Source organism: Eptatretus burgeri, chromosome 1, assembly GCF_056783735.1.
Source record: "Eptatretus burgeri isolate ZD-2024b chromosome 1, Ebu_testis_v1, whole genome shotgun sequence".
NCBI classification, from domain to species: domain Eukaryota; kingdom Metazoa; phylum Chordata; class Myxini; order Myxiniformes; family Myxinidae; genus Eptatretus; species Eptatretus burgeri.
The window spans coordinates 91,774,344-91,801,966 of NC_140961.1; the positions used below are offsets into that span (position 1 = coordinate 91,774,344).

General features: G+C 42.4%; 1 protein-coding gene across 1 annotated transcript; it reads left to right on the forward strand.

Moving 5' to 3' along the window:
- The first annotated feature begins 4,961 nt into the window (after positions 1–4,961).
- LOC147034947 (extracellular calcium-sensing receptor-like) lies at positions 4,962–26,023 on the forward strand. Its single transcript, XM_085859782.1, has 6 exons — positions 4,962–5,021; positions 7,345–7,468; positions 9,403–9,702; positions 10,591–10,780; positions 10,900–10,951; positions 25,535–26,023. Exons 1-6 carry the CDS (start codon positions 4,962–4,964, stop codon positions 26,021–26,023), a joined length of 1,215 nt encoding a protein of 404 aa, XP_085715908.1.
- The last annotated feature ends 1,600 nt before the right edge of the window (positions 26,024–27,623 follow it).

Genomic DNA, 27,623 nt, shown 5'->3' on the forward strand with positions numbered 1-27,623 from the left:
TGGTTTTTATGATGCAACACAAGGTCAAGGAATAACTATTTACATGAATGATATATGGTGGAACACCAAAAATCAAGAGGTAAGACATTAGATAATTGTAAAAATCTGAATGTGGAAATATGAGTACAATTTGAGAATGACTTTACACAATTGAATCACAACCTATGAAAAAAAATCAGCACCAACTAAAAAGGAAGTTGATTAGGAAATTAGGTCACTTGCCCATGGGAATAGATAATTTGATCCATCATGCCTGTATTTTATCAACACCATGTTAATTTCATCTGTCAGTTTATTTACTTTCACAGGGTGCTTTCACTTCACTACAAAAAATGTGAAATCATGCTACATAAGCCTTTCCTTCAACCTTAAGTAAACAAATGCTTCATTAATAAATTATAATCCCTTTCACAACTACAGTAAAATACACTGAATCTAATTACCTCACAACCTTTTCCTTTCGGTCATCTCCCCAATAACCTATACCAATATTTCAACCCCTCTAAGTAAACGTTTTTTGAGATCACTGCTCCCACTTCTTCCACTACCAACATCTGTCTGCAATGACCAGACACCATTTCATTTGAACCTTCCTTCAATATCGCTCACTCCCACACTTTAGAAACAACACTAACTGTCTCCATTCCTTCCTTCCGAATGAAGAATAACCAGAGTTGGTGTCAAAGCCACCCAATGCTCCCCTGTTTATACATTTATCGTTTTGAAAAGATTAGTCTAATAATATTTTTTTATAAAGCATTGCAGTGAAGTCTGATCAAAATAATTTTAATGCAATATATGTATTTGTATATTGTAATCAGTAAAATATAGTGTGGTAGATAAATACATGAGTAAGGAATTTTTTTTAAAACATTTGAAATTATTTTTTAATTTCAACTTCACTACATCAATAATATACCCCAAAGGAACCTCCCGGCCAAATATCAACATCCTAGTACACATATTAAATGAATGGCAAGCTTCTAAATAACTTGCACGAAAAACTTTAACATTTTCATGCTCACGCCGAGGGTATCGCTATAGCTCTCTGTTCTTCAAAGAGGCGAGCTAAAAAGGATAACCAACCAGAGAGTTGGTGTCAAAGCCACCAAATGCTCGCCTGTTTATACATTTATCGTTTTTAAAAGACGAGTCTAATAATATTTTTAATAAAGCATTGTAGTGAAGTCTGATCCAAATAATTTTAAAACAATATATGTATTTGTATATTGTAATCAGTAAAAAATAGTGTGGTAGATAAAAACATAAGAAAGGAAATAACTTGCACCAAAAAGTTTAACATTTTCATGCTCACGCTGACGCTGACGCTCACGCTCACGCCGGGGTATTGCTATAGCTCTCTGTTCTTCGAACCGGTGAGCTAAAAATAATTCACAAAAATGCAAACACTTGATTTTAATTCAAAAAAGTAACCAGAGTTGGTGTAAAAGCCACCCAATGCTCGCCTGTTTATACATTTATCATATTTAGCTCACCTGTTCGAAGAACTGAGAGCTATTGCGATACCCCCGGCGTGAGCGTGAGCATCAGCGTAAGTGTCAGCATCAGCGTGAGCATGAAAATGTTAAAGTTTTTGGTGCAAGTTATTTCCTTTCTAATGTTTTTATCTACCACACTATTTTTTACTGATTACAATATACAAATACATATATTGCTTAAAAATGATTTGGATCAGACTTCACTGCAATGCTTTATAAAAAAATATATTATTAGACTAGTCTTTTAAAAACGATAAATGTATAAACAGCCGAGCATTGGGTGGCTTTGACACCAACTCTCTGGTTAAAAGACTAGTCTAATAATATTTTTTATAAAGCATTGCAGTGAAGTCTAATCCAGATAATTTTAAAGCAATATATGAATTTGTATATTGTAATCAGTAAAAAATAGTGTGGTAGATAAAAACATTAGAAAGGAAATAACTTCACCAACAACTTTAACATTTTCACGCTCACGCTGATGCTGATGCTCACGCTCACACTGGGGGTATCGCTATAGCTCTCTGTTCTTCGAACAGGTGAGCTAAAAATGAATGGCAAGCTTCTAAATAACTTGCACCAAAAACTTTAACATTTTCACGCCCACGCTGACGCTCATGCTCACGCCGGGGATATCGCTATAGCTCTCTGTTCTTCAAACAGGCGAGCTAAAAAGCAGAGTTCACCTTCAGAAATATATCATTTGTGGTCCATGACATTCTGCATGAGCAAGAAGAAAGACTGATAAAAATTTCTACATTATTAATTCTGACGGTATCAACGATATCTCCCTGTGCTTGGTTTCCATCCTCGAATATGCCTTATCCTATGGAGTAAAAATCACACAGTCCTAAAGGGGCTGTCACACCTTGACGTTTTAGCCAGTGTAAGGCAACATATCAAAATGTATGTAAAACGCTGGCGTATGCTGAACTATTGATGTTTTTTTTAAGTTTTTGGCGTATTCATAACAAGTTGGACATATGCATAATGTATTAGTAACGTACACAGAACGTTTCGATAACTTATAGATAACTTATACCAACGAATGCTTAGCGTGTTGTCGGCGTTCACAACGTATGCCCAATGATAGTCTAACGTATGCATAGCGCGGCAGCGTATCGCCGAAGTTCACGTGGCGTAGCCTATTAAAAGGCTGCCGCTCGACGATTCAAATCATAACCGCACTAGACATCGAAGTGTCAACATCACCGTATTGCCCTGTCACACCTTGCCATTTTAACCAGCGTATGCCGACGCATGAAAAATTTGCCAAATATGCTGGCACACGTCGAATGCGTTATGGGTAAGTTTTGTATACGTTAAGAGCACGCTGAAGCACGCTGGCATATGTTGTAGTACGCCGAGCACGTCGACAAATTTTAAGCATGCTCAAAATTTTTCGAGGTATGCCAGCGTATAACTCACACGTTCCGCATACGCTGGCCATAAGGTGTAGGCATGTTATGCGATCGTTGACACACGTCGACACACATTATTTGTAAGTTACTCTTAAGTCGAAATACGTCGAGGTAATGTTTAGCGTACCCGAAACTTATTTCTAACCTATGTGTAACGTATCTCCAACGCACATTGAAGAATGTAGACTTATTTGATTTACGTCTTCCGGACGACCACCGAACTTACTGAACGTGTTTCTAACTTACAGCTACCGTATAATGGCGTATTGGCAGCGTTTAGGGGAATTGATATATAAGAATGGGCTTCACAGGAGGAACCCGTTAGTGTTTCAGACTCCATGTTTTTTTTTTTTTTGAGTGGTGGAGGAGAGAGGAGGTAGGGAAAACAAGAAGGGGTGGGGAGTGAGGACGCAGGGGGAGCAGGGAGGGGTGGGGGAGCGAGTATGGGTGGGGGAGAAAGGATAGGAAAAAAAGCAGTAAACAATGTGTAAATAAAACATGTACCAAACAAGAAAAAGAGCAATCAGAGATTGCAGACCCTCGCCCAGGACTTCTTTTGAGTTGTGTATTTTTATGGGTTTTATAGTAAATGCAACATGGCTGCCAAACCATATGACCGATGATGTCATGTGTGTGAACCTTTTGTTCCTCATGGGAAAGCGGTCATATGTGTAAACTTTCACCTCGATCTGTTCAATCACTTCAGAGAAGAAGTATTTTGAAGGTTTTTTTTTTTTTTTTTAAACAACATGGTTACCAAATTATGTGAACGGTGACATTAATTTTTTTTCTGTGGACCATTTTATAACTACATGCCCTAAAAAAATGTTCATTCCCCATGAGGAGTACTTTCTATGCACTAATTTTCAGTTTTTTCCTTGGTGCGGTTTCAGACATACAGAGGTCAAAAGATGTTCCGTTTTCCCAATATGGCTGCTATACCGCGTGACCTATAACGTCATAATTATCATTGTAACATTCTGCATGAGTAGTCACACGAAGGGTGAAAATTTCGTCTCAATCCAATAAGCAGTTGCACAGAAAAACACGAAAGTTCTGTGTGGACAAACAGACAAACAAACGGACCCAAAAGCAATATCCTCTCCTCTGGGGAAGGAAATAAACACATGAAAATGAATTACTTTTTGATAGCTGTTACCATGATTGGGGTTGGATACAGTACATATTGCTTGTGGCAGGCTTATTCAGGTGGGGCAGGATGTCCAATTGTGGTTGAAGGCTCAGAAAATGAGGCTGGTTCACTTGAGCTTTTTTTGAAGAACTTCATAATGGAGACTAACTCAACAACTCATTCAGAATGATGGAGCACAAACCACTCGCTCAGAATGATGGAGCATGTACCACTTGCTCAGGATAATTGAGCACGAACCAATCATTCAGGTTGACGGAGCACGAACAACTCACTCAGAATGACGTGACACGGCAAAACCATCCGCAATGACTGAATGATTCGCTCAGCATGATGTAGCGTGGTTGTTGTTGTTGTTGAACTAAATCCGTGACTGTAGCGAAAATGCATTATCAGAACATGCTCTACATTGTAGCAACTGCCAACTGTACATCCCGATCGGGACACGAAGTCTACCGCTGTCGAATGTAAGGCATTTGGCAAGCTGCTGAAGCACTCAAGCTATCAGTCCAATTATAAGGTTAAGGATGGCTGACTTGGCAAGCAATAGCTTTGTCTGAATGTGCAAACTATGTCTGAAATAGATAAATGAACACTTTTTTTAGCAGTCGGAACTGCTGCTAGGTTCAATTCTGGAGCGTAACTTTTGTAATCCATCTTAGTTTGAGAGATTCTTGAGAATCTCTCAATTAAATTAAAGCAGAAATTAAATAAAGCCACAAACGCTTGCGTTTCTGGGGGTTTATAAGCACTGCAATCTACCCAGCAATTTGTAGCGATGATGAACAGGCATTTGATATGAGTGAGGAAAGTCAAAAAAAAAAAACTTTATCATTAATAAATTGTTATGGCCTATTCAAAGTCAAGGCATGGTTGAGAAGGCCAAAAAACATGGCGGCTTCAGACCCCAGCGAAGTAACCCAAGATACGCATGAGATCCCTATGAGCGAGGTAGCCGAATATCACCTGATAAAAGATATAATTAAATAAGGCTGTTACTTATCTTCAAAAGGGGTGTTTTAATTAATCCAAACACCCTATTTCACTCATGCACTTCCTCCTAGTGTTTATTGGTATGCCTTCAAAGCTTCAGGCTGCTAGATTTCATGGTTTTGGAGTTATGGAGGACACAAACACACACACACACACACACACACACACACACACACACACACACACACACACACACACACACACACACACACACACACACACACACACACTGACATTTGTTAGTATACATTTACCAGGAAACATACAGTATGTGCTTTTTGTTGTGGTTATGCCATTTCCAATAAATGCCATATCATGTGTCTTGGTACACACCTGTAAGTGGGGAAAAAAAAAAATCAATAGAACCTTGAGAAAGTTTTTTTTAACGTGCATCAAACCACATCATTGTATCCCATTTCATAATTTCTTCATCACTTTTTGAATTTGAAACGATAATTAATTTGTGGCACTCTACATTTTAAAGCAGTGAAACCACTTCAATATTTGACTATTTCCATCCGTTCGTCCATAGAAAATGAACCTCTCTATCACATGGTGTTTCTACGAAAATGAACCCTTTTGACTCTTTAGTCAACTGAGATCCCTTCGACCTTTTAAGACCCTTTATTACCCCCAAGTCCCTTAAGACCCATAATGACCGAGAGGACACAAAAGACCCTGAGGACCCAGAAGAGCCAAAAGTCCCCAAGGAGCCAAATGACTCCGAGGACCCAGAAGACACAAAAGACCCAGATGACCAAAAACTCTCCAAGGACCCATAAGACCCAGATGACCATAAGGACCCAAATACCCTGAAGACCCAGATGATCAAAATGTCCCTGAGGACACAAATGACCTTGAGAACCCAAAAGACCAAGATGACCCAAAAGTCGCTGAGGACCATAAAGACCCAAATTACCTTGAGGACCAAAATACCCAGATGACCTAAAACTTTCCAATGACCAAAAGACCGTGAGGACCCAAAAGTTCCCAAGGACCCCAAAGCCCCCGAGGACCAAAAGACCAAGAGTACCTAAAAAACAAGAGACTAAAGACCCCTAAAACCAAAAAGACTCAGCGTACCCAAAAGATCAATGAAAAAGGACTCCGAAGACACTGAAGATCCAAACGATCCAGAAGACACAGAGGACCCAAAATATCCCTAAGACTCTGCAGACCCTTTACGACTCTACGATAATTGGATGAGGTGTGTGTGTGTGTGTGTGTGTGTGTGTGTGTGTGTGTGTGTGTGTGTGTGTGTGTGTGTGTGTGTGTGTGTGTGTGTGTGTGTGTGTGTGTGTGTGTGAAGTTTTTGTGGAGTTCGACTGGAGCATTCTGATGTGGAATGTGATGCTCTTAAATGATTGTCACGACTTCCTGAGTTGATTCGGCCAATTAACGACAAAGAACCCAAAATAATTCCCATATTTTAAATGCATGCCATATGTTAAGGTGTTTTGGGCAGCTTAATAGGTTCTTCCAGGGCATTGAATTATATTTACAAAATAAATAACAAAAGCGATGAGTCTCATTTTTGTTTTTTACCTGTTTTCAGTCTCTGGTGGCAATCTTTAAAGTTGAAGTTTCAACGGACATGCTTGTGAAGCATGCTTGTGACAGACAATTTTACATTCCAAATTGTTTCTTTGATAATAGTTTCAGTGCTTTCTTCAGAAATGCCAAATTATTTTGCATGTTCTGCAATCTTGATTCAGCAATAAGAACGAATCATGCTTTGACAATGCAATTACTGATTGTTTCTGGACTTGTGGGGTCAAAGGGTCATCCAGACTTGTCTCCTTGATTGACTACCTGGCACCTGCCATGCTAGAATTAATTTGCCCATTTACTGTAGTATAATGAAAGGTATCCCCACCTTCACCTCGACCCCAATCAGAGCAACACTGCATCCATATATTTTATTTTCAGTGCAACCTCCCTTGTACAAGAATGTGATGACTGTTCGTTGCTGAAACTTTGAAAAGTCCATTAAATCCAATGACTGAAAATTAGAGAACAGCATTAGTGAGCCATGGATCATAATACAGACATGAAATTTGCCATTACTTACAACCATAAATACTCCTGTGGTTTTGGATTTTCCAGAGTTAGCGAAACTGTGAGAAGGATTGCTTTCATGAAAGGAGATAAATCTCAAATGCACACTCGTATAAGTATGCCAAATGCAAAACTTTATAACCTCCCTCTAGGTCTCCATGTATAGAAATATGTATGTGCTTGCATTAATTTGGCTTCTTATTTGAATATCAACCCTGTCCAGGTTCCAGTTTCCAGGTGCAGTGAACCATGCTTGCCAGGAACTCGAAAATTAGCCAAGAAAGGAGAACCCATTTGCTGCTTTGACTGCATTCCCTGCACTGCAGGAGAATACTCCAACATAACTGGTTTGTAACATGCTTAACAACAACTGCTTTATACTTTGAAATACCATTATCATCTCCTGGAAAGAAAAAAAAGTCTATTCGTATAATCAAAGCACATGTAACACAGATTCTGAAAACTGCCATCAATGTCCAATGGATTTATGGTCCAATGAGGAAAGCAGTAATTGCATACCAATGGCAAAGGAGTTTTTAGCTTTTTTGAATCCTTTGGCAATTATTTTATTGTCATTTGCCATGCTAGGCTTTGTGATGTCAATAACCACAACAATCTTTCTGGTAAAGCATCAAAATATTTCTGTCATGAAATCAGTGAACATTAAACGTCATGTCATACTACTTATGGCCCTGAAAATATGTTTCTTGATGACTTTTTTATTTGTGGGAAAACCTAAAGAAACGATTTGCATACTCCAAAAACCATTGACCATTTTGTTTATCACAGTTTCATTTTTGTGTGTGATAACAATGACCATTGATGTCTTAAATAACTACCAAAGTAAGTACAGAGTGCTTTGTTCATTTTTCATTTAAATGAAATGTGATATCGGTATAAATCAAAAGTCAGGTAATATAAAATATCTGTACAGTATTAATTGGAGAATGTGTCCTCTCAGTCTTTTTGTCAAGCCGTGCCAACAATAATAACACACTAAGAGGCATCCCCCCACTCTCCGGGTGGGAGTACCTGTGTCTTTCCACCGAACATGGATGGCCGCTTTTTGTCCATGGAGTCAAATAAACAAAAATTGTCAAGGATAGCAGCACAATCAATACAGCAATCACCAAGATTAGTCACAAGGTGAGGAAAGCGTGTGATAAAGATGCTGCATTGTAATAACCAATATTGCAATTACCACCATGAGAGTTGAGGTAACATGAGGTGAGGAAAATATGCAATAAAGAACCTGCATCCTAATCATCAACATTGTAATCGCCTTAGTGCCACGACCAATCAACGAGTGAAGGGCAAAACGGGCATATCCGATTGATTGGTTAGTGTCACAACCAATCGATGATTGAAGGGAAAAACGGGAATACCCGATTGCTCTACGCTGTGACCAATCGACGATCTTATTTTGCTGACATAGCTACAGCCACCCAAGCTCTATTTATTATTGTAGATATGTCCTTCCTGTGAAGTCATTCAATTGGTGTCTATATTTGCTTGCTTGCTTGCCATATGCTTTTCTCCTGTAACTAATGGAATATTGCTTTGGCTTCATGAAGTGTCGGTTTACATCAGTGTACAGGATAAATAATTCATTGTAATAATATAAAGCTGTTAAGAGAATGTTATCAAGCCATGTAATTCCAAGTACCGCAATGCTGACATTTAGAACATCAATCATTCAGTATTTCCAAAATGCCACTAAAAGTTCCATTATAATCTTTCCTTCAATCTGGTACTATTAAATATTCATGGAAGTTCTGTAACATCTGTACTTTTATGAAAACACCCACCTCAATTGTAGGACCTAAAAGATCCAGCCTCACTTTGACTGACCTTCTACCAACATCACAATTGTAAGAGGTTTACTCTTAAATAAGTATATATTGGTGAGAGTAATATGACAATTTGTCAAGGCTAATGTCACTGTGCCTTGGCAGGCAACTCAAACGTTAGGTTTTACCAAGTAAGAGTTAACAATGGTGTGTAAATCATTGTGAGAAGCCATGTAAAACTGACATTTTGGGCATGGGACCTTTGTTGGAGCACACTCGAATTGGCAGATTTACTTTAATTTGCTCAGTCGGTAGGATAACCGAAATCAACTTGTATGTTTCCACAAAAACTAGTGAATCACTGAAGGGATTTCAACCAAAACTGATAGATCCCAGCCAACAGCGCATGCCAGGTTGGAGTGGTTTCCATGCAATGGTTTCATTTGCTTGGGCCTGCATCACTGTGCTGGGTTATTGCCTAATTATTTAAGGCTCTCCCACTGACTACAGCACAATCTATACAGTGATGAAGACTGCACGAAGAATGATGGCAAGCCTCAAACAGAAGACAAGCATTCTCACATTTGGCCTTGCCATCTATGTAAAGGCCAAGGAGATCCAGTGGAAAGTGCCAGACAAGTTCTCCGATACTGTAGTCCACATTAGAGGATTTCATATTGCTCTGAATTTCCTTGCTCTTCTGAGTAAAAAGTATGAAAACTCTGGTATCGAAAATCTTCTGATAGAGGCTGGCATGTATGGTAGCAGTACAGCAACAACTATCCTTCATGGTAAATCATACAATCGTGGAGTAAGAGGAAACAATCTGACCATGGAGACAATGTTCCCTTTATGGTGGATTGAATTCATAAGGTGGATGGCTTCTCAGGTGAGACATTCTGTCAAGAAAGAGGTTCTCATCAACTAAATTCCAAAAAATTCACAATGCTATTCCTCAAAAGACTAAAATAATCCCAGATAGACTGGATGATATCCTTGCAGAGATAGAGCCACTGGCATCCAAATTAAAACGATTTCAAGATTAATCACGACACAAGTCTGAGCTTTTCTCCTTATGGGATGATAACATTTCAATGGTTAGCACATTTCTGCAGTTGATCAAGGCTGAGAGAAGTGCTAACTGCCTCCTACACCTTGTAACAGTTGCCACCCTCGCCCCACACTTCAACTCCAAGGACAGATCAAGCTACACACTGATGGCTGCCAGTTTATCTTGCAGACATGAAGCAGCTCCCAGAGAAACACCCTGATGTATATAATGAATTTATCAAAGGGAAACATGCCATGAGCAGATCATGTCAACCATTTGCCCAAGTCTGGATGGATATGGCTTTGGAGCAGTCCATTAATCACAATTCAAAAACCAAAGGTGGCATTGTTGGAATAAGCCAGAACCAAGGAGGATTTTAACGTTGGTTTGTGACAAGTCACAAAATAACTGCCATCACACGGGCCCTCAGAGAAATGTGTGACAATGAAGACTGACTGTGTAGGAACCCACAAAGAAGCAACGCCATATAGAGTTCAGAGATGAAGAATATCTACAGAAGCTTCTTGACATATAGAGTCTGGATTGATATCAAATCCCTTCTCAATCGATCACAGAAATGAGATCGACTATCAACTGAACAACATTGCAACATGTGTTGTTTCACCAGAGGATGTGTCAAATGGATTGGTTACAGCCTACAGCATTGGCAAGAAGCAAATGATATCTTTCATTGAACAGTGGCTCAATTTGAATGAGGTAAATTTCTGGGAACCATTGCCATGTGTAAAGATCAAGATGATGCCAACTATGCTGAAGAAGAACAAACTGAAGTCTGTCGATGAGAACGATATCACTGAGTCAGCAGATCGAAAGTTATTCAGCAGACTCCTAGTTGCAGCAAAGTGAAGAGACATTGACTTGAAGCATGTTCTGGCATTTGAGCTCTCGACAGTTCTCTTTGCCCTTTACCATTCAGAGGGAACCATGCAGAAGACAACTCAGAGTGTATTGCTGTCCAAGTTGGAGAAGTTTGAAGAAACAAAGCCAAAAACTGGTGTTATTGAAAACTAAAAGTGTTATAAAGTTAAAGTAAGAGCAACAATAAAACTGAAGGCTGGAGTAAAATCTCTCTCCTCCCACTCCAACCCCTTAAGATGATAAATACCCCAGAATAATGTGATTAATTATGACCAAGACCAGCATGATGAAGCATGTTCTGTTCCATTTGCATTTCAGCTATGTTGGAATGCCAGCAATAGAGAAAAAACATATTGTAATAAATAACACTGGTATGACATCGTTGGCCCCATTTCAGACACTTTTTGAAAGCCAACAACCACTGAAATTATTGTCAGGTCAGGCCAGATTAGATATATGACTTACCACAGGTATCATATAAACCTGCACGAACCCGTTTCATTTTGGGGTTGTTGGCGACTAAACCGTCTCCCCCACCAGGTTTTCTGATGAGGAGAGTGTAAGAATAAGGAAACCCAGCAGGATTAAAAACAAAACCTGCTCAAGGGAGGAGGAGCTCCTCGTGAACCAAAGGCCATCCATATCGAATGCCCAACTGTGTCTGCGGACATCCTCCTGCAGATGGGTTACTTTTTTTAGGAGGTTCGTGGCAGGATTTGCACTACGGCAACTGTAAAACCCTTCATTCTGTAAAACTTAGCACAAATAAATCAGAAAACCCACTCCACGGAAGTACCTCCTGTGCAGCTGCTCTCCACAGGGCAGCTCACTGGATGATGGGATTTGGGCAAAGCCTTCAGGACCCCACTCTTTCATGATAGGAGGGAAACCACAGGGTAAACTTCCTGGGTCAGATTGTGATAGTGTGTGTCAGGATGGTGTTGAGGTGTTGTCCACCAGAAGATGGTCTCCTTGGGTTAACATTAGGTGGTCCCTTCGGGTAGGTGCCTCGGATATCCTATCCTGAAGAGAGGATAATCACCTGTCTCTGTTATCATCTGAGCTCAAGCGTTTGGACATCAGCATTGCAGCACTCTCTGGGGTTCGGATAGTGGAGAGATCATGGAGGATGGTTATCCCTACTGTTGGTGTGGTCATGCTGATGGTCATTATGCCAAATGAGTTGCTGTAGCTGTGTCCAATAAGCTGATTCCAATATAATTGAGGTAACACCGGTCAACGAGCACTAATGAGACTAAGGATTCATCACTCCTTGGATGTCGTTTCCCTGTCCTCTGGATACGCTCCAACTGAGGAGAGTGATCTCACCATGAAGGATGCACTCTATGCCATGCTCGAGTCTGTGGTTGGTCAGTGCCCAGACAAGATACTCTTCCAGTCTTGGGAGATTTCAATGCATCAACTGGAACTGATAGGGATGGTTATGAGACATGTGTTGGTCCCCATGAGTCTGGAACTGTGAACCAGAATAGCACTAAGTTCCTTGACTTTACAAGAAGTCATGGACTTATGGTGGCTGGTTCATGGTTTCAGCACCAACAGACTCATCGCTGGACTTTGTATTCCAACGCAGGCTTGTTGTAACAACTCTGAAGTTGCAGCTTAAATCCGGGAGAATGGTGCCATCCCAGCCGAGGCAGAATGTTGACAAGTTCAAGGATGAGAGGGTAGCTGAGGAGTTTGCTAACAGGCTGTGTGGAGATTTGGGTGGTCTGGGTGCTTTGGGGAATTTGAAGAGTTGTAAAGTGCCTTCATGACCACCGTCCTTTATGTTGCCGGTGGATGTCTTGGATCTCACCAAAGGGTGAAGAAGAATTTTTTTCTCTTGAGGAACACTGGATACCATTGAATAGACTCGCAGAACCAAGCTAAATGGCAGAGTTGAGCTGTTCAGGGAGCTGAGATGTAAAACTTTACATGCCCTCAGGGTGGACAGGGAGGCCAATGTGCGAGGAATCTGTGAGGGGGAAGAACATCACTTGTGGTCAAGTGATTCTCATACTGCTTTCAGGGGAATTCACGCATTGCATTCCTCCGAGCCCATCCCTCGGTGCACTGCAGTTAGAGCGGAGGATGATGGGCTCTTGAAAAAGGAGTCTGAAGTGAAGGCCTGCTGGTCTGGTTACTTTGAGAGGTTATAACAGGCTGATCCACCAGCTGTCGAGTTGGATGTCCGTGGTGTTACTATCCCTATTGCTGACCCTCAAATGAACTGTGATCCACCTTTGTTTGTGGAAACACAGGCTACAGTGAACCGCTTGAAATGGGTAAAGCTCCTGGGATATGTGGCATCCATGCTGAACTTCTCAAGGCTGGTGGGAATGCTGTACTCATGTCGTTGCATGCAGTTCTGTGCTCTGCCGTCTGAATGGAAGAGGGGCCTTGTTGTCCCTCTCTGGAAAGGGAAGGGTGATTTCAAGGAATGCAACAACTACCGAGGGATGACACTGCTCTCATTGCTGGTCAATGTCTTTTCTTGGATAATTCTTGATAGGGTTCACCACCATCTCCTTGAGCACCAGTATCCAGAGCAGTCAGGCTTTACACCAAAAAGGTGTAAGCAGAGCAGTACACAAAGAAGTCAACGATTGACCGTATCCTTGCTCTTCGGGTCCTCCCGAAATGCAGACGAGAGTGTTGGCAGTGGCTGCTTGCACCATATGTTGATCTCTGCAAAGTGTTCGATTCAGTGAATCAAGATGCCTCTGGAGGATTCTTGGACTTTGTGGGGTGCCACCAAAACTGATCAATTTGATGTCTGAACTATACTCTGGTACTGTGAGTGCTATGAGATGTGGTGATACCATCTCTGACTATTTCCAGTTGTAACTGGTGTTTGTCCGGGGTGTGTACTAGCCCGCACACTTTTCAGCACTTGCATGGACTGGATTCTGAAGCGAATGTCAGAGAGATCAAGCTGTGGTGCATCGTTTGGAAATGTCAAGATCTCTGACCTTGATTTTGCAGATGATGCAGTCATCTTTGCGGAGACTCTAGATATTATTTTTGTGGCCCTTGAGGTGCTGAATGAGGGGTAAAAGCCACTGGGATTATGGGTTTCCTGGGTCAAAACTAAGATCCAGGCTTTCAATGACATCTTGGATGGGCTATCTTGTCTGTACCTGTTTGTGGTGTGGATGTTGACGTTACGGAGAGATTCACTTTCCTTGAAAGTGATATTCATGTCCCTGCTGGCTGTGACCCAGAAGTCAATCGATGTCTGGGTCAGGCCTGGGGAGTCATGGAGTTAATGGATCATGGGGTGTGGCGATGCCAGCAGCTGTGCAGGAGGATGAAAGTCTGAGTCTTCAGGTCCTTGGTGCTTCCAGTCTTGCTCTCTGGATGTGAGACTTGGACTCTATCCAGGGATCTGCGATGGCGACAAAATTTCTTTAGTACCAGCTCTCTTTGGAGAATCCTTGGCTATCGCTTGTCTTACTTTGTGTCCAACAATCAGTTGCTGAGAGAGACTCAAATGGTGTTTCTTACCTGCATAGCCCTTGAGCATCAGCTGCGGCTGTATAGACATGTGGCTCATTTTCCTGATGCTGATCCTGCTCACCAGATTCTCTCAGCGAAGGAGCCTCATGAGTAGAGGAGGCCAACGGGACGACCACATGCCTTGTGGTTGCAGCAGGTTGATCAGTATCTCAAGGAGATGGGGATGGGCCAGGCATCTGCCTGGGGGATGGCCAGATGGAGGTCCCTGGAATTATTGCGGAAAGTGGACGTAGCGATGTGCTGCTCTGGCACATGCCCCCACACCTGCCCTGACCTGACACCCACCACAGACATTGCCCTGTCAAAAAACGGTTATACCATAAGCTGGAGGGACACCTACCTGAGAAATGTTCCAGAAGGGTTACACAAACATAACATGCCACCAAACCTTGTATGAGGTGTAGGTTGAGCAAAACCATTTTTTCACAGGCCATGCTCTTGTGCTACTCAGTCTCCCCTCCCATTCACCAACTTTATCATTTATATAATAATACACTTGTTTTTCCATCTGTGTGTGTGTACCTGTGTGTCCATGCAGGCACACACGTGTCTGTGTGTAACATTCCATTCCATCCATGGTTTGGACAATTCATCTGACTCCACCCACAATTTTAACCTTCAAAATTATTCAGCTGCCACTTTGGTCCTTCCGGCGATGCAAAGACAAAGACATCTTCAGAGATGTCATGTCACAGTTGCCATGCTCTCCCTACAAGTTTTCCCTTCAGTATAAAATGACCAAAGCGACAGTTAAAACGATTTTTAGCTGATAGGCATCATGGACCTTGTGATTATAGGCCTCCATTATTGAGGCAGTGGTCTGTTGTCAATAGACCATCCAAATAAATATGTGGCATTCTCTCAAGCAGGGCTTTTACCATGGAAGTGATGTCTGTCCTTGATATTGTTTCTGAACATTTTCTCTTAAATGACTCGACCAAAGGCCATTAAACCCATGTCATTATGAAGATCTTTGTCCGAGGGCTTCCAGGAATCTCACGTCATTGTGAAAGAAAACATCTACCAATATTTACTTTTAACGATGTGTGTGTAATGCATCAGGAAGAAGATAATTGGTTTTAGGTCTCATGGTCACTTGAGAGTTGCAATTCCACGGTGTATCCACATATCTCGCAGGATTTTGAGTTGGACAGGCGACCGTGCCAGGCCATGACATGTCGTGCCATGCTGTTGCTACTTCCATCATGGTTTCTGTGAATTTGGTGATAGCATGATAGGGGAGGGGAAAAGTGTTATATATTCTGCCGTTTCATATGGGAATGCTCCTTTGCTTTAATGATGTGAAGGAGGGTGAGGAGGGGAGAAGAGAGTTGGGGTTTGGAGGGGGCAGAGCATAGATGGAGCAGAGTTTGGAGGGGGAGGTTGAGTGGTTTTTTGGGAGAAGTTTATTCTTCTTCCTGTTTGTGTGTCATCACATTTGTTGTATTTTCTCATCACCTTCAGCTTGTTTTTCCACACTATCCCTCCATCGCTCCCTCAATTCTTCCCAACTATACTCTCTATATCATGTTTTAATTTTTATTTTTTTTTAAGAAGAATCTTTTCCCTTCTCACATTTCCCTCCCATAACCATGCGATTCCTCTACAGACTCTTCCTCTTCCTTTGCCTTCGACATTTCCAATCCCACTTTGATCATGAAGCTATTCACGACTCACCTTTACGATTTTTTTTTCATTCAAACTCTTACTTTACTCCGCCCCCCTCTTCCCAAACCTTCAAAAAAAAAAAAAACCTGTCTCTTAAAATGTTTCGACTTCCTCTCTCTGCCATGTCCTTTTTCTTCTTCTTCTTCAAAAACCTGTTATTTTTGATCTTTCCTTCATCCCTTGTCAAAAAATTCAATCTATCACAATCCTTCCTTCATTCTCTCAATTCGTCTGAACTCCATCCATCCACCAATGTATTTAAATTAATTTCTGATCGACAAATTTTTAAAATCCCATTTTGCAATGCATGTTCGACTTCCAATCATCATTTTTTCAAACTTCAGTGCAAATTAATCCCACCTCCTTAAATCTACCTCCTCCTAACACCTCCCCTGTTTTACACACTCCTTACTCCTCCCATCTTGCCCCCATCCCACCTCCTTAAATCTACCTCCTCCTGACACCTCCCCTGTTTTACACATTCCTTACTCCTCCCATCTTTCCCTCATCCCACCTCCTTAAATCTACCTCCTCCTAACACCTCCCCTGTTTTACACCCTCCTTACTCCTCCCATCTTGCCCCCATCCCACCTCCTTAAATCTACCTCCTCCTGACACCTCCCCTGTTTTACACATTCCTTACTCCTCCCATCTTTCCCCCATCCCACCTCCTTAAATCTACCTCCTCCTGACATCTCCCCTGTTTTACACCCTCCTTACTCCTCCCATCTTGCCCCAATCCTACCTCCTCTCTTCACTCCTCCCCAATGCCTTCTGCTTTAATAACAGCTCCCCCTCTGGTTTCCCAAACTGTATAGTTTTCAAACATCTGTGGACTCCGTTCCAACCGAAGAAGCACCTCAGTCTCTCATTCAGTGCACTTCTCAATATCTCAAACATGCTCTCTTTCCTTTCATCACAACTCCCCCTCTTCCCACCCACTCCCCCCCAGTCTTGTCCCTCCCGCAGCCTGCTCCCAGCTTTACCATAACTCTACCCAGTCTCATCCTTCCCCTCTCCCCACCTCTTCCTTCTACCTCCTCCCCCATGACAATGTCTGATCTCATCATCTCCCATCTCCATCAAAGATGCCCTCTCACCTCTCCCTCTCAAATCAGCCACTTCCTCCCTCTTCAAAGCAAACCTCTCTCTCTTCCCACTCCAAGCTTCCCCTCACCATTCTCAAAAGCTCCCCCCTGACCCTTCTTCCTCCTCAATTCTCCTCCCTCACCCATCCCTTTCAAATCCCCTCCTCAACCCTCCCTTTCTAATTTTCCCCATCACTCCCCTTCTCAAAGTTCCTCCTCCTCTTCCCACCTCCTCAATTTTTGTTCCTTCCCTGCCACTCCCATCTTCACAATACCACTACCCAGTCTCATACTTCCCTCTCCCCACCTCTTCCTTCTCCCTCCTCCACCATGGACGTGCCTGCTCTCATCATCTCCCCTCTCCGTCAAAGCTTCTCTTTCACTCCTCCCTCTCAAGTCAGCCACTTCCTCCCTCTTCAAAGCAAACCTCTCTCTCTCTTCCCACTCCAAGTTTCCCCATCACCCTTCTCAAAAGCTCCCCCGACCCTTATCCCTCAATTCTCCCCCTTCACCCCTCTTCTAATCCCCCTTCTCTTCCCCTTTTCATATCCACAAAGCTTCCTCCTCCCCCACCCTCTCACTTCCAACTCATTTCTCCACCTCCTCCAATCTCCTACTTCCCAATGCCCCCTATCTTATTACTCCCCACTGTTACGCATCCCTTCACCACCTAGCCCATTGTCCTCCTCCCCATCCGACCATCTACCCTAGCTCTTCTGCAATTCCCTACACACTGTCAACAACTCTCCCTGCCTCCACCTCTCCTCCCTCATCCTACCCTCCCCCTCCCTTTCTCTCCCCTGCACCCAAAGCCTCCTCCCTTCCCTCTTCCTTAACAGTGTGGACCTCAAACATCCGAGGCCTTTGCTCTAACCTGACTGATCTCTCCACACAGGTTTTCACTGACAAACCAGATCTAATCTGCTTAACAGAAACTTTCCTCCTTCAAGACATATCTGACTCCTTTGTTTCTGTCCCTAGTGTTGATGTAAAATACTTCATTCCTTCTTGTGACATATGAGCATGGATATTTTTGGTAATAGAAAGCTCTCTGGATCATATGACTATTGCAAAGCACTGGTGTTGCTGTATTAATCACACGGAAACAAATATATTTCATAATGAAGTGTTATTTGTCGACAAATTATGTACTCATTTCCCTTTATTTTTGCTTTTAAAGCATATGAAAGTGTAAAATCTGTTGTAAAGTATAGGCTAAAATCACTCTGAAAGAATAGTTCACGTGTGCAGAACTGAGATAAAGATTTCAATTGTCTACAGGATAATTATGCTTATCAGGTCTCTCACAATGACAAGGTCAGAGCTCATTAAATTTGCAGTCAATATTGACAGGCCACGAATAAATGGAATAGAATCTCAGTTCACTATACCCTGGTTCCGCGCTGCCAGGCTCCTCCGGCCGGAAGTGGTCCCATTCGTAAATCCGACGAAACATGGCCGAGCCGCATAATTGACCTCCACCGAACACCACAACAAGAATCGCCCTGCACCGCACTCCGGGGCCATGTAACAGCGACTGGACGAGAGGTCCACATGCACGTTCAGGAACCCCCACCCCCGGCACTCCACAGTTGGCGCTAGTTGATGCGCTTGTTCCTATCTGCACGCCATGTGGCTCGAGTGGTCTGGGCCGTGCAACATGCCTCTGCTTGGTGGTGGCTGCAACGTGGTGGAGGTGCGGGATGACCTCTGCCGTTTGTGGGAGATATCGGTGGCCGAGGTGGCGAGCGAAGGTCGAATGTGAGATGCTGTTGTAAATCAGCGCGCAGACCCGAATAAAGATGTATGCCATGCGGGTCCCGTACAGTGCGGTAGTGATTATCACAGGGCTGCGTGTGTGTCTGTTATCGTGCATTTGCGCCTGCTCCACTTTGTGTCATGGATTGAAGGAAAGGGGTTGGGTGTAAGTCAGGGTGAAAAGAAGACAGATATAATTATTAGATGCAGATTTGAATGAAAGGGCACACCGTGTGCGTCCTTTAGAGTGGAGGTGGTGGTTATTACCGGGCTGCAAGCATCCTGTACAGTCGGGTAGTGGAGAGTTTTCATCGTTGTTTTCATAGGCGGCCATCTGGGTGCGGTGCCTAGTTTGCGTTATTTCATGGATAAGAGGAAAGAGTTGGAATGAAGATAGAGGTATAATTAGACATAGCTATAAAATCCACACAACACACTTGATCCCGTTAACCCGTAAGACATGCGGGGGTGGTCAAACTGCACATATACTAACAAAATAACTGTCTGGGGATCACTATGTTGAGTGCCATTGCCTTGGAGGCTTGCGGTTTTCAGAACCACAACAACATAACCCCCATACTGGCTCAAGTACATCTGGGCCTGGGAAGGGATCTTGTTTTGAATCCATGCTTAGTTAAAGGAAATCTGTACCCATCTGTTATGTTTGTTACTCTAAAATATACGTGATAATGGATCAGTGCATACTGAAGATTGTTTTATAAATAAATAGATTTAGTGTGTTAGAAAACTATGGAACAATATAATCTCTATTTTTCACTTGGTTGGCAAATTGGGGAGAACTACTTTTGTGGCACCAGAGAGTCCAGCCACCAAAGGCATTAGTCTCTTTAACTCTGGCCTCCCATTCAATTGCAAAGTTGTACAAACACGAACTCTGTCTTCCCATTGTCCTCTTGCTTTGACTGTAAAGCAGGGGCCTGATTGAGCTGCTGAGGTCATGAACCTCTGATGGTTCTGCAAAAGCTGGGAAAACCACATACTCCATCTGCATGCTGAGATAAATGCTTATCATTGCCTCAAGTAAATGAAGGTTTTCTGTGCATACACACCCCTGAAGGAAAACCCGCATCCTTTCATAGCACTATCCTCTTTAATTATGCACAATATTTTTTTCTCTTTGCTAAAAGGACCTCATGTGCAAACAAAGCTTTCTTGTAGTCTGGTATCGATTAACTAAGTCCCATGTGATGTTCTGGCCCCTCCCAAAATTTTCCAATTGTATAAAAGCCCATGTATTCTAGCTCAGAGGCAGGGATCTGTTTGGAATCTTGAGACAAGCTGTTCTTTTTCCACTTCTATGTGTTTTTGTATAAGAAAAGATCTGTTAAATTATGAATGGTTTTCTCTTTTGGTTGGAAATCTCCACCACACTCGTTATCCCATCCTTCGGTATGATAGACCTGAACCTCGTCCTGGTGGCGGAGTTGCACTCTTTATCAAACACTCCATTCCTCACTCTCCATGCAATGCCTCACTCCTCCACACCCCCAAGAATACCTCTGGCTCCAGCTTCCTCTCCACTCTCACCTCTTGCTTATATGTGTGTTGTACCATCCACCAAACAGTGATGACTCCATTTACATCTCTTTTGCTGAAAACATGGACCAACTTCTATGCACTCATTTAAACTCTCTCTTCCTCATATGTGATTTCAATTGCGATCATGCCAGTTGGCTTGGTGTGGTGTGGGTACCTCTCTCACCTGCCATGGCACTTCAGCAAAGGATTTCTGCAGCTCATTGGGACTGACACAATCTGTCAACTTCCTGATCTGGTTCTCAGCGTACTCTATCTCTTCTGGATTTAATTTTGACCAGTTTTCAAGAAAATGTCTGCTGTTCTTCTACTGCTCCAATTGGTTAATCTGACATGATATGCTTGTTAAAGTGGTCATCACTCTGGCCGTTTTTAGAGAACCACCTCATCGCCGATGAGTCTGCTTTTCACTCAGGCCGACTTGCAGGAACTTCAAGCAGCCATCAAGCTTCTAGACTGGTCTCCCATTTCTACTCTCTCCAACATCAACTCATCCTGGTGTCGGGGCTGTTTTCGCCACCTCGAGACAGAAATAACTTTTTGTTCAGTTTCAGATGTTTATTTAGTAACAAATTAAAGATAAGCTTGTGCAAAAGGAAGCTTAGCCATGAGCAATGACTCAAGAAAAAAATTAATTTTATAAAGAGTACAATGAGTATATACGTGATCACATCAGAGCATGGTTAATACATAAAAGGAAATTGACTGAACAAAGAGAGGCCTTTTGAAGAAGCCCAGATGGGATTTCGTAAGGTTAATATAACAAACACAGGATGAGAAACGGTCTCTTATTGGTGCTTGCTCCAGATAGTCTGGTGGAGGAATGAGAATGTGATTTCTTGCCCTGGCCATCTGGGCCAGTGGACCCTCGATAAGGTTTGACAAGGTCTTTTACAACTACTGAGAAATGTGTTCAAGCCTCCCTCCCAGCCTTGCCAACACATATTCATAAAATTATTTCTTACAGCACTAACTAAAGCTAATTGGCATTTTACCTCATAACAAATTCAATCAACAATTCAGTTTTCCACACTAGGAATTCTTTCAAACAAATTTGCTCTCTCTTATGCACAGATTTATCCCATCTCGCCTTCAGTTGTCGTACCTTACCTCCCGCCCATGATACACTGAAGCTCGTGGTGAGGCAGTTGTCCTAAAACAACTTGTCTTCAACTCATGGAAGACCAATCCGACTGAAGGCAATTCCATTTCCTTTAACAAAGCTCAGAACAAGTGTGTGTCTACACTTCGGAGAGCCAGGAAACAGCATCTTTCCAATCTCAAGTCTGAACTTTCAAATCTGTCTCCTTCCACCAAAATACTGGTTGCGTCTGGTTAAGTCTGTTTCTGGAATATGTTCCCCCTCCATCTCTTCCCTTACCATGTCTGCACAGCTGGCACTGCATGTGAAAAGGCTGAATGTCTAAACTCTGTGTTTGCTTCTAAATATTGTGTCCCAAACCCATTGCTTTCTGTACCTACCATACCCAGTCACACACACACACACACACACACACACACACACACACACACACACACACACACACACACACACACACACACACACACACACACACACACACACACACACACGCACCTGTTCCTGTACTCTGTGTCCTTTTCACATGACAAGGTGGAGAGGTTGCTGTCAAACGTTGACTCAGATTCTGCAACTGGTACAGACAGCATCAGCCCTCATGGCCTAAAAAACTGCTGTGCTGCTCTTCGTCGCTATCTTTCTGTTCTATTCACCTTCTCATTCACTCAGGGATATGCTTAGAAATCAGCAAACATTACTATTCTGCATAAAAAGGTGCAAAAACAGATCCCTGCAACTACAGACCAATCAGCCTGCTTTCCATCATCAACAAGGTCAAGGGATCCATCATCGCTTCCAACATTACCTCCTTCCTCTTCTCCAATGGCTTGATTTCCAATCATCAAATTGGATTCAGTCCAGGTCACTCGATACTGGACATGCTGATTCTGTATTCCCAACAATGGATGAAGGTCCTCAATTCCAGATATGACATCAGAGCCATCTCCCGAGACATATCGCCTGCTTTTGATGCGGTCTGGCACCCTGCCCTGCTCACCAAACTCTCTTCCTATGGTATCCAAGGCAATCTCCACTCATGGCTCACAGACTTATTTTCCTCTCACAGTCAATGTGTGGCCCTTAGTGGAATTCTCTCATCCCCTCTTCCTGGCCAGGCTGGAGTTCCTCAAGGCAGTGTTCTGGGCCCTGTGTTTTTTTTCTGGTTTTCATCAATGATTACTCCGACTCTGGAAAATCCTCTAACCCTTTGCTGATGACTCCACCCTCTGCCATTCCACCTGTCATAAGTCAGATTTGTAAGCAACAGCCTCTTCACTCTCTGCAGATCTGGATAAAATCACAAGCTTGTCCAACACTGGGAACATGTCTTTCAACCCTGACAAATGTCACAGTCTCACCATATCTCTCTGAAAGGACTGTCTTGAACCCCCCTCCCCTATTCCCCTCATCTACTTTCTCAACAATCCTCTTGAAGAAGTCCTTTCTTTCAAGCTTTTTGGTCTCACTATCTGCCATGATCTTTACTGGGAAAGCCACATTTCAAAGCTGGCCTCTCAAGGGGCATCCTCTGTCATGCAAAGTCCTTCTTTGGCACACCTGAGCTCCTGACTACATACAAGGCTTTCATCTGCAGCCTGATGGAGGACTGTTCTCCCCTTGGGCTGGTGCTCCTTCCTCACACCTTTCTCACCTTCATGCACAGCAAACCAAGGAAATTAATATTATTGGTATATCCCGCGATGAAGGTGAGTCTTTGGGTCTCTCACTCTCACCACAGGCAAGTCAGTGGTCTTTCTGTCTTCTATCATTTCCTCCTTGGCCTCACTCCCCCTACTCTGTCTGTGATCTGTCTCCTGCCCCCCTCATATCTCCTCAGGGTGCTCAAGGCTCGCTAGCAACCCCCTTCTGGTAAAACTACCAAAAAACTTCACTCTTTCATTCCTCTTTATTTCCTGCCTTTGGAACAAACTCCCACATTCACTTCAATCCCACTCTTCCCTCCAGGTCTTCCAAACAGCTGTTCAGCACCATCGATTATCTTCCCCCTTCCAAAACCATGATCTTTTCTACCCCCGTTAATTCACCCCAAATCCACTTCCTTCAAATTCCCTGCTTTTATTCCTGAAAGTCCCTGTAGTGTCCATTTTGTTTATCCTGTGTACATGCCCCATCCCTCTCCCAGATGTCCCAATGTCTCTGTTCCCCACTGTTTTGTGCTTCCCTCTCCCGCCCCCCTTGTCTCCTGCTCCCTTTGTTATACGTTCTCTGTTTTAGCTCTTATACGAGCCTCGACATTGTATACAAAAAATTAATACTCATTATTACTGGATGGTTTCTTTTGCATAATTTGCAGTAATTTATGAGTTAACGGAGATGATTCAATATCCAAGGTCTACCGTAATCCTTACTATAATTCATGGACCGGTGTTTGTGGGTTTGTTTGTTGGGCTACTCCTCCTATAGTTTCCAGCCCAATTACATCCAGACTTGCTACAGAGGATCAGCATAACCCCAATTAATCTATAGAGGTGCTTTTATCTTTGCCGGTGGTCTTGGGGGGATGAGAGCAGGGCAACACAAATTCTCCATGTTAATGTGTATCGTATCACGCCGCGTCCAGATGGGGGAGGGAATTACAAATCCCACCATTTACAGTGCAGTATTCCTGTCCCCGTGTTTTCCAGTGCAGTGAGGTGTTTTGAATTATAAGCAGTAGGTATGTTTTTACTTCAAGCACTTAACCCAGGCTATTTATTTTTCCTAAACAGAGCTGTCACTTGACTATATATTGCCCAAATAATGGTATGCATCAGAATAACCTGTTGCAAGCTTGGAACAAGATCGCCCATAAGGTAGGTACTCTGCTAGTTTATTCTAAAACGCAATTAATCTTCAAGCTATAAAATCTAACGTCTAGCATTAACACCTGACATATTACCTTACTCTTACCAAACTATAATCTCGCCTCAACAAAATGACGATATACCAAATAACAAGCATTTATTTATGTGGCAAATCGTAAGTATACCGGCATTGGAAAAAATCTTGCATGCATGCTCTACTATCCTTGTATTCTTAGGATAAACCAAGTCATGCTCTTGGAAAGGTCAAAAAGGGACACCAAGTTTTTAAACAAACAAATCACACATATATGCACATTATCTTATGTGTTTTCATTTTCAAGGTACACAAAAAAAACTTCATATACTGTTGGGTTTTAACCTATATATGTAGGGCTTCTAAATATTGGCACCCCTTTATCTGCTTGGAAATCAAGCTTTTTGGCTGCAGACCAATACCCCCTGCTATCTGTTATATGTGGACAAAGAGGGGAGAGGAGCAAGAGAGAATGAAAGGTCACATGCCCTTTCACTTTGGGTTTTTTTTTTTAAACCCAACAGCTAATTCTTTCATTTTTATATGGCAATGTATAATTTCCCCTAGTTTGCTTGAAATTCTTGCAATGCTTCACAAGTTATCCCAGTAACAAAGATTTCCAATGAAAGGCCACATTGCATTCGAGCTTAGACATTTGACTTCTTGAAACCAAAATCGAAACGTTTCATCTTTTCATTACAGTCCATACGTTTGCCAAGTTGCGTTGAAATCCCTTTATTGTTTTATAAGTTCTCATGGCAACAAAAAAAAGAGGCAGCAGTAGATTGTTCCACATTCGGAAACTATGAGAATTTACTTGACACACGTAAGTTTTCTCTGTCAGCTTTAAAATATGACCTCCAGAATTAGAATTCATCACATTTCACCTTACTTTATATTTATAGATGAGGCATCCTGCCTCAAAAAAACATGATAAGAACCAAATGTATTGGCCATTCATTATATCAATAATGGTAAGTATAACAGCATGAAGCAGTTTACAGAAACCACATACTGTATACACTGTTTAACAAAATTGAATCCTAACTTAAACAAATGTTAGAAACAAAAATGTGTTTACAACATATCTCGATTCATAAACAAGACATTATGAACTCAAATGCCTATTTTCTCATAAAATAATTTGCTTCTTCAAATTGCAGAAATATATCTTCTTTTTTTCAGTAAAAATGGAATTTCTAACTACAATAGCAGGATTGTCGAACTACAAAATCATCATATTTGGTGCTTTTCCTCAAATTGTGATTTGTCTAATGTGGGTAATTGTTGGAAAACCTCGTGTTATCAAAAATTTGGAGGCTCGTGTTGGGACAATAGTTTTGGAATGTTCTGCAGCATCAGCAGTTTGGCCTACAAGTGTTTTGACATACATTGGGCTTCTCATGGCTTTCTTCATGTACATCAATTCTCAAGCCAGGAAAAATTCATCAGCGAATAATGAGTTACGTTTCTTTCGTTTTTGCCTCTTCTTCAAAATTATGATTATAATTGCATTTGTGCCGGCCTACAACAGCACCTATGGAAGATTTAAGGTTGCAACAGAAATATTTTCTGTCATTGCTATGATGTATGGATATCTTGCCTGTATTTTCTTGCCAAAATGTTACCTTATTTTTGGAAAGATTAAATGAGTTTGTGATGTGTACTTAAATAACCTGTTAATGATATTCAAAAATAAATAAACATTCATACAAATCAGTGGAGTGGTAGCACATTTACCCCCATATTCCAATAATTTCTCATCTTGAATGGAGTAACTCCATCTTCCTGCATGCTTTGGGGAGATATTTATATTTTCATTTCAAATAAACAATACATTTTATTGGGGTTAACCAGCCAATGGTTTCATACATTGGGGTTAACCAGCCAAAGTGTGTGCACCAGAATACCTTTGACTCTTAGGAGGTGCATTATGTTTTTATGTAACATCATGGATTGTGGTACTTGGCAGGAAGTAATCACATGCCAATCTGTCTTGGTCCTACCTCCATGTATCCCAACTCACGTATGCAGGAGTGGTGCATAAACCTGCGGCAATGCCACAATTTCCTTCATGATAGGTGAGCTTTATTTTGCTGTGTGCCATGCCTCCAAGATCTTCCTTCAGGCCCGGTTCGAGGTTGTAGCCAAAATGTTGATATTTTCCCAAAGGGGAGTATGGCCAATCCTGAGACCATGTTTGACAATGACAGACCTTTTGGGGTAGTTGAATTCAAAGGTTTTGCGAAGTTCTTTAATGCATTGGCCCAGAGTTTTTGCCTGTCTCTCCCACATATTTTGCCCTACAGACATAAGGGACGGTGTTGACCATGCATTCCTGATCATTCTTGGTCTTTCTGTCTTTGGCATTGCACAGAGCCTGTCGGATGGTGTACATTCATCAAAAATTTACCTTTATTCCAGCTGACCTCAATACCTTGGCAATCCTTTGAGTCACACCAGGTATTTTGGCTTCGACTTGCAAAATTTCAGTGTTATACCCCACATATAAGGTACTAAACATTTATATCATCCATCCATCCATTGGGACACCACTCTGTGGAGAGTGTTGGTGCTGCCGAAGCAGTCTCCTTGGCTATTGAGTGCAATCCTGGATGGGTCGCCACTTCGCCAAAGGGTACCAGCAAGGAGGAGGAGGAGGAGATTGGGACCATCATATGTGCAGACCGTTGATGCTGCTTAAGCAGTCTCCTTGGATATTCGGCACAATCCTGGATGGGTCGCCACGTCGACACAGTACACCAGCAAGCTGGCACTCATTTTGTCAACCTCGGAAGGATGACAGGCCCAGTCAACCCCACCTGGTATTAATTCAAAAGCTGAGTGGGATTTGAACTCAGGACCCTATGATCCAAAGCCCGCCACTCTAGCCATTAAGCCAACACCAGGCATACTGCGTCCATGCGACCATTCTCTGTGCAAAGCGGGTGAGGGATGGGTGAGTGAGGAGGAAGGAGGCAGGGGGGGAAAGGAAGAGTAAGAGGAGGAAAAGGAGGTGGTATGGAAGGGAGAGTCGAGAATGAGTGAAATGATCGCATGCCTAAGCAGTCTCCTTGGTGATTGGGCACAAACCTGGACGGGTCGCCAATCCAAAACAGGATACCAGGAAGCTGGCACTCATTTTGCCGACCTCAGAAGGATGACAGGCAGAATCGACCCCACCTGGTATTAATTCAACAGAGAGTGGGATTTGAACTCAGGATCCTCAGATCCCAAGCTCACCACTCTCGC

What these genes read in the sequence shown, in the direction of transcription:
- LOC147034947 (XM_085859782.1), top strand. Translation starts at nt 4,962, where the DNA reads ATGGCGGCTTCAGACCCCAGCGAAGTAACCCAAGATACGCATGAGATC. An exon ending in AGAATACTCCAACATAACTG is followed by an intron (nt 7,469 to 9,402) that starts GTTTGTAACATG and finishes TAATTATTTAAG; the next exon opens with GCTCTCCCACTGACTACAGC. An exon ending in AGCAACAACTATCCTTCATG is followed by an intron (nt 9,703 to 10,590) that starts GTAAATCATACA and finishes TTGTTTCACCAG; the next exon opens with AGGATGTGTCAAATGGATTG.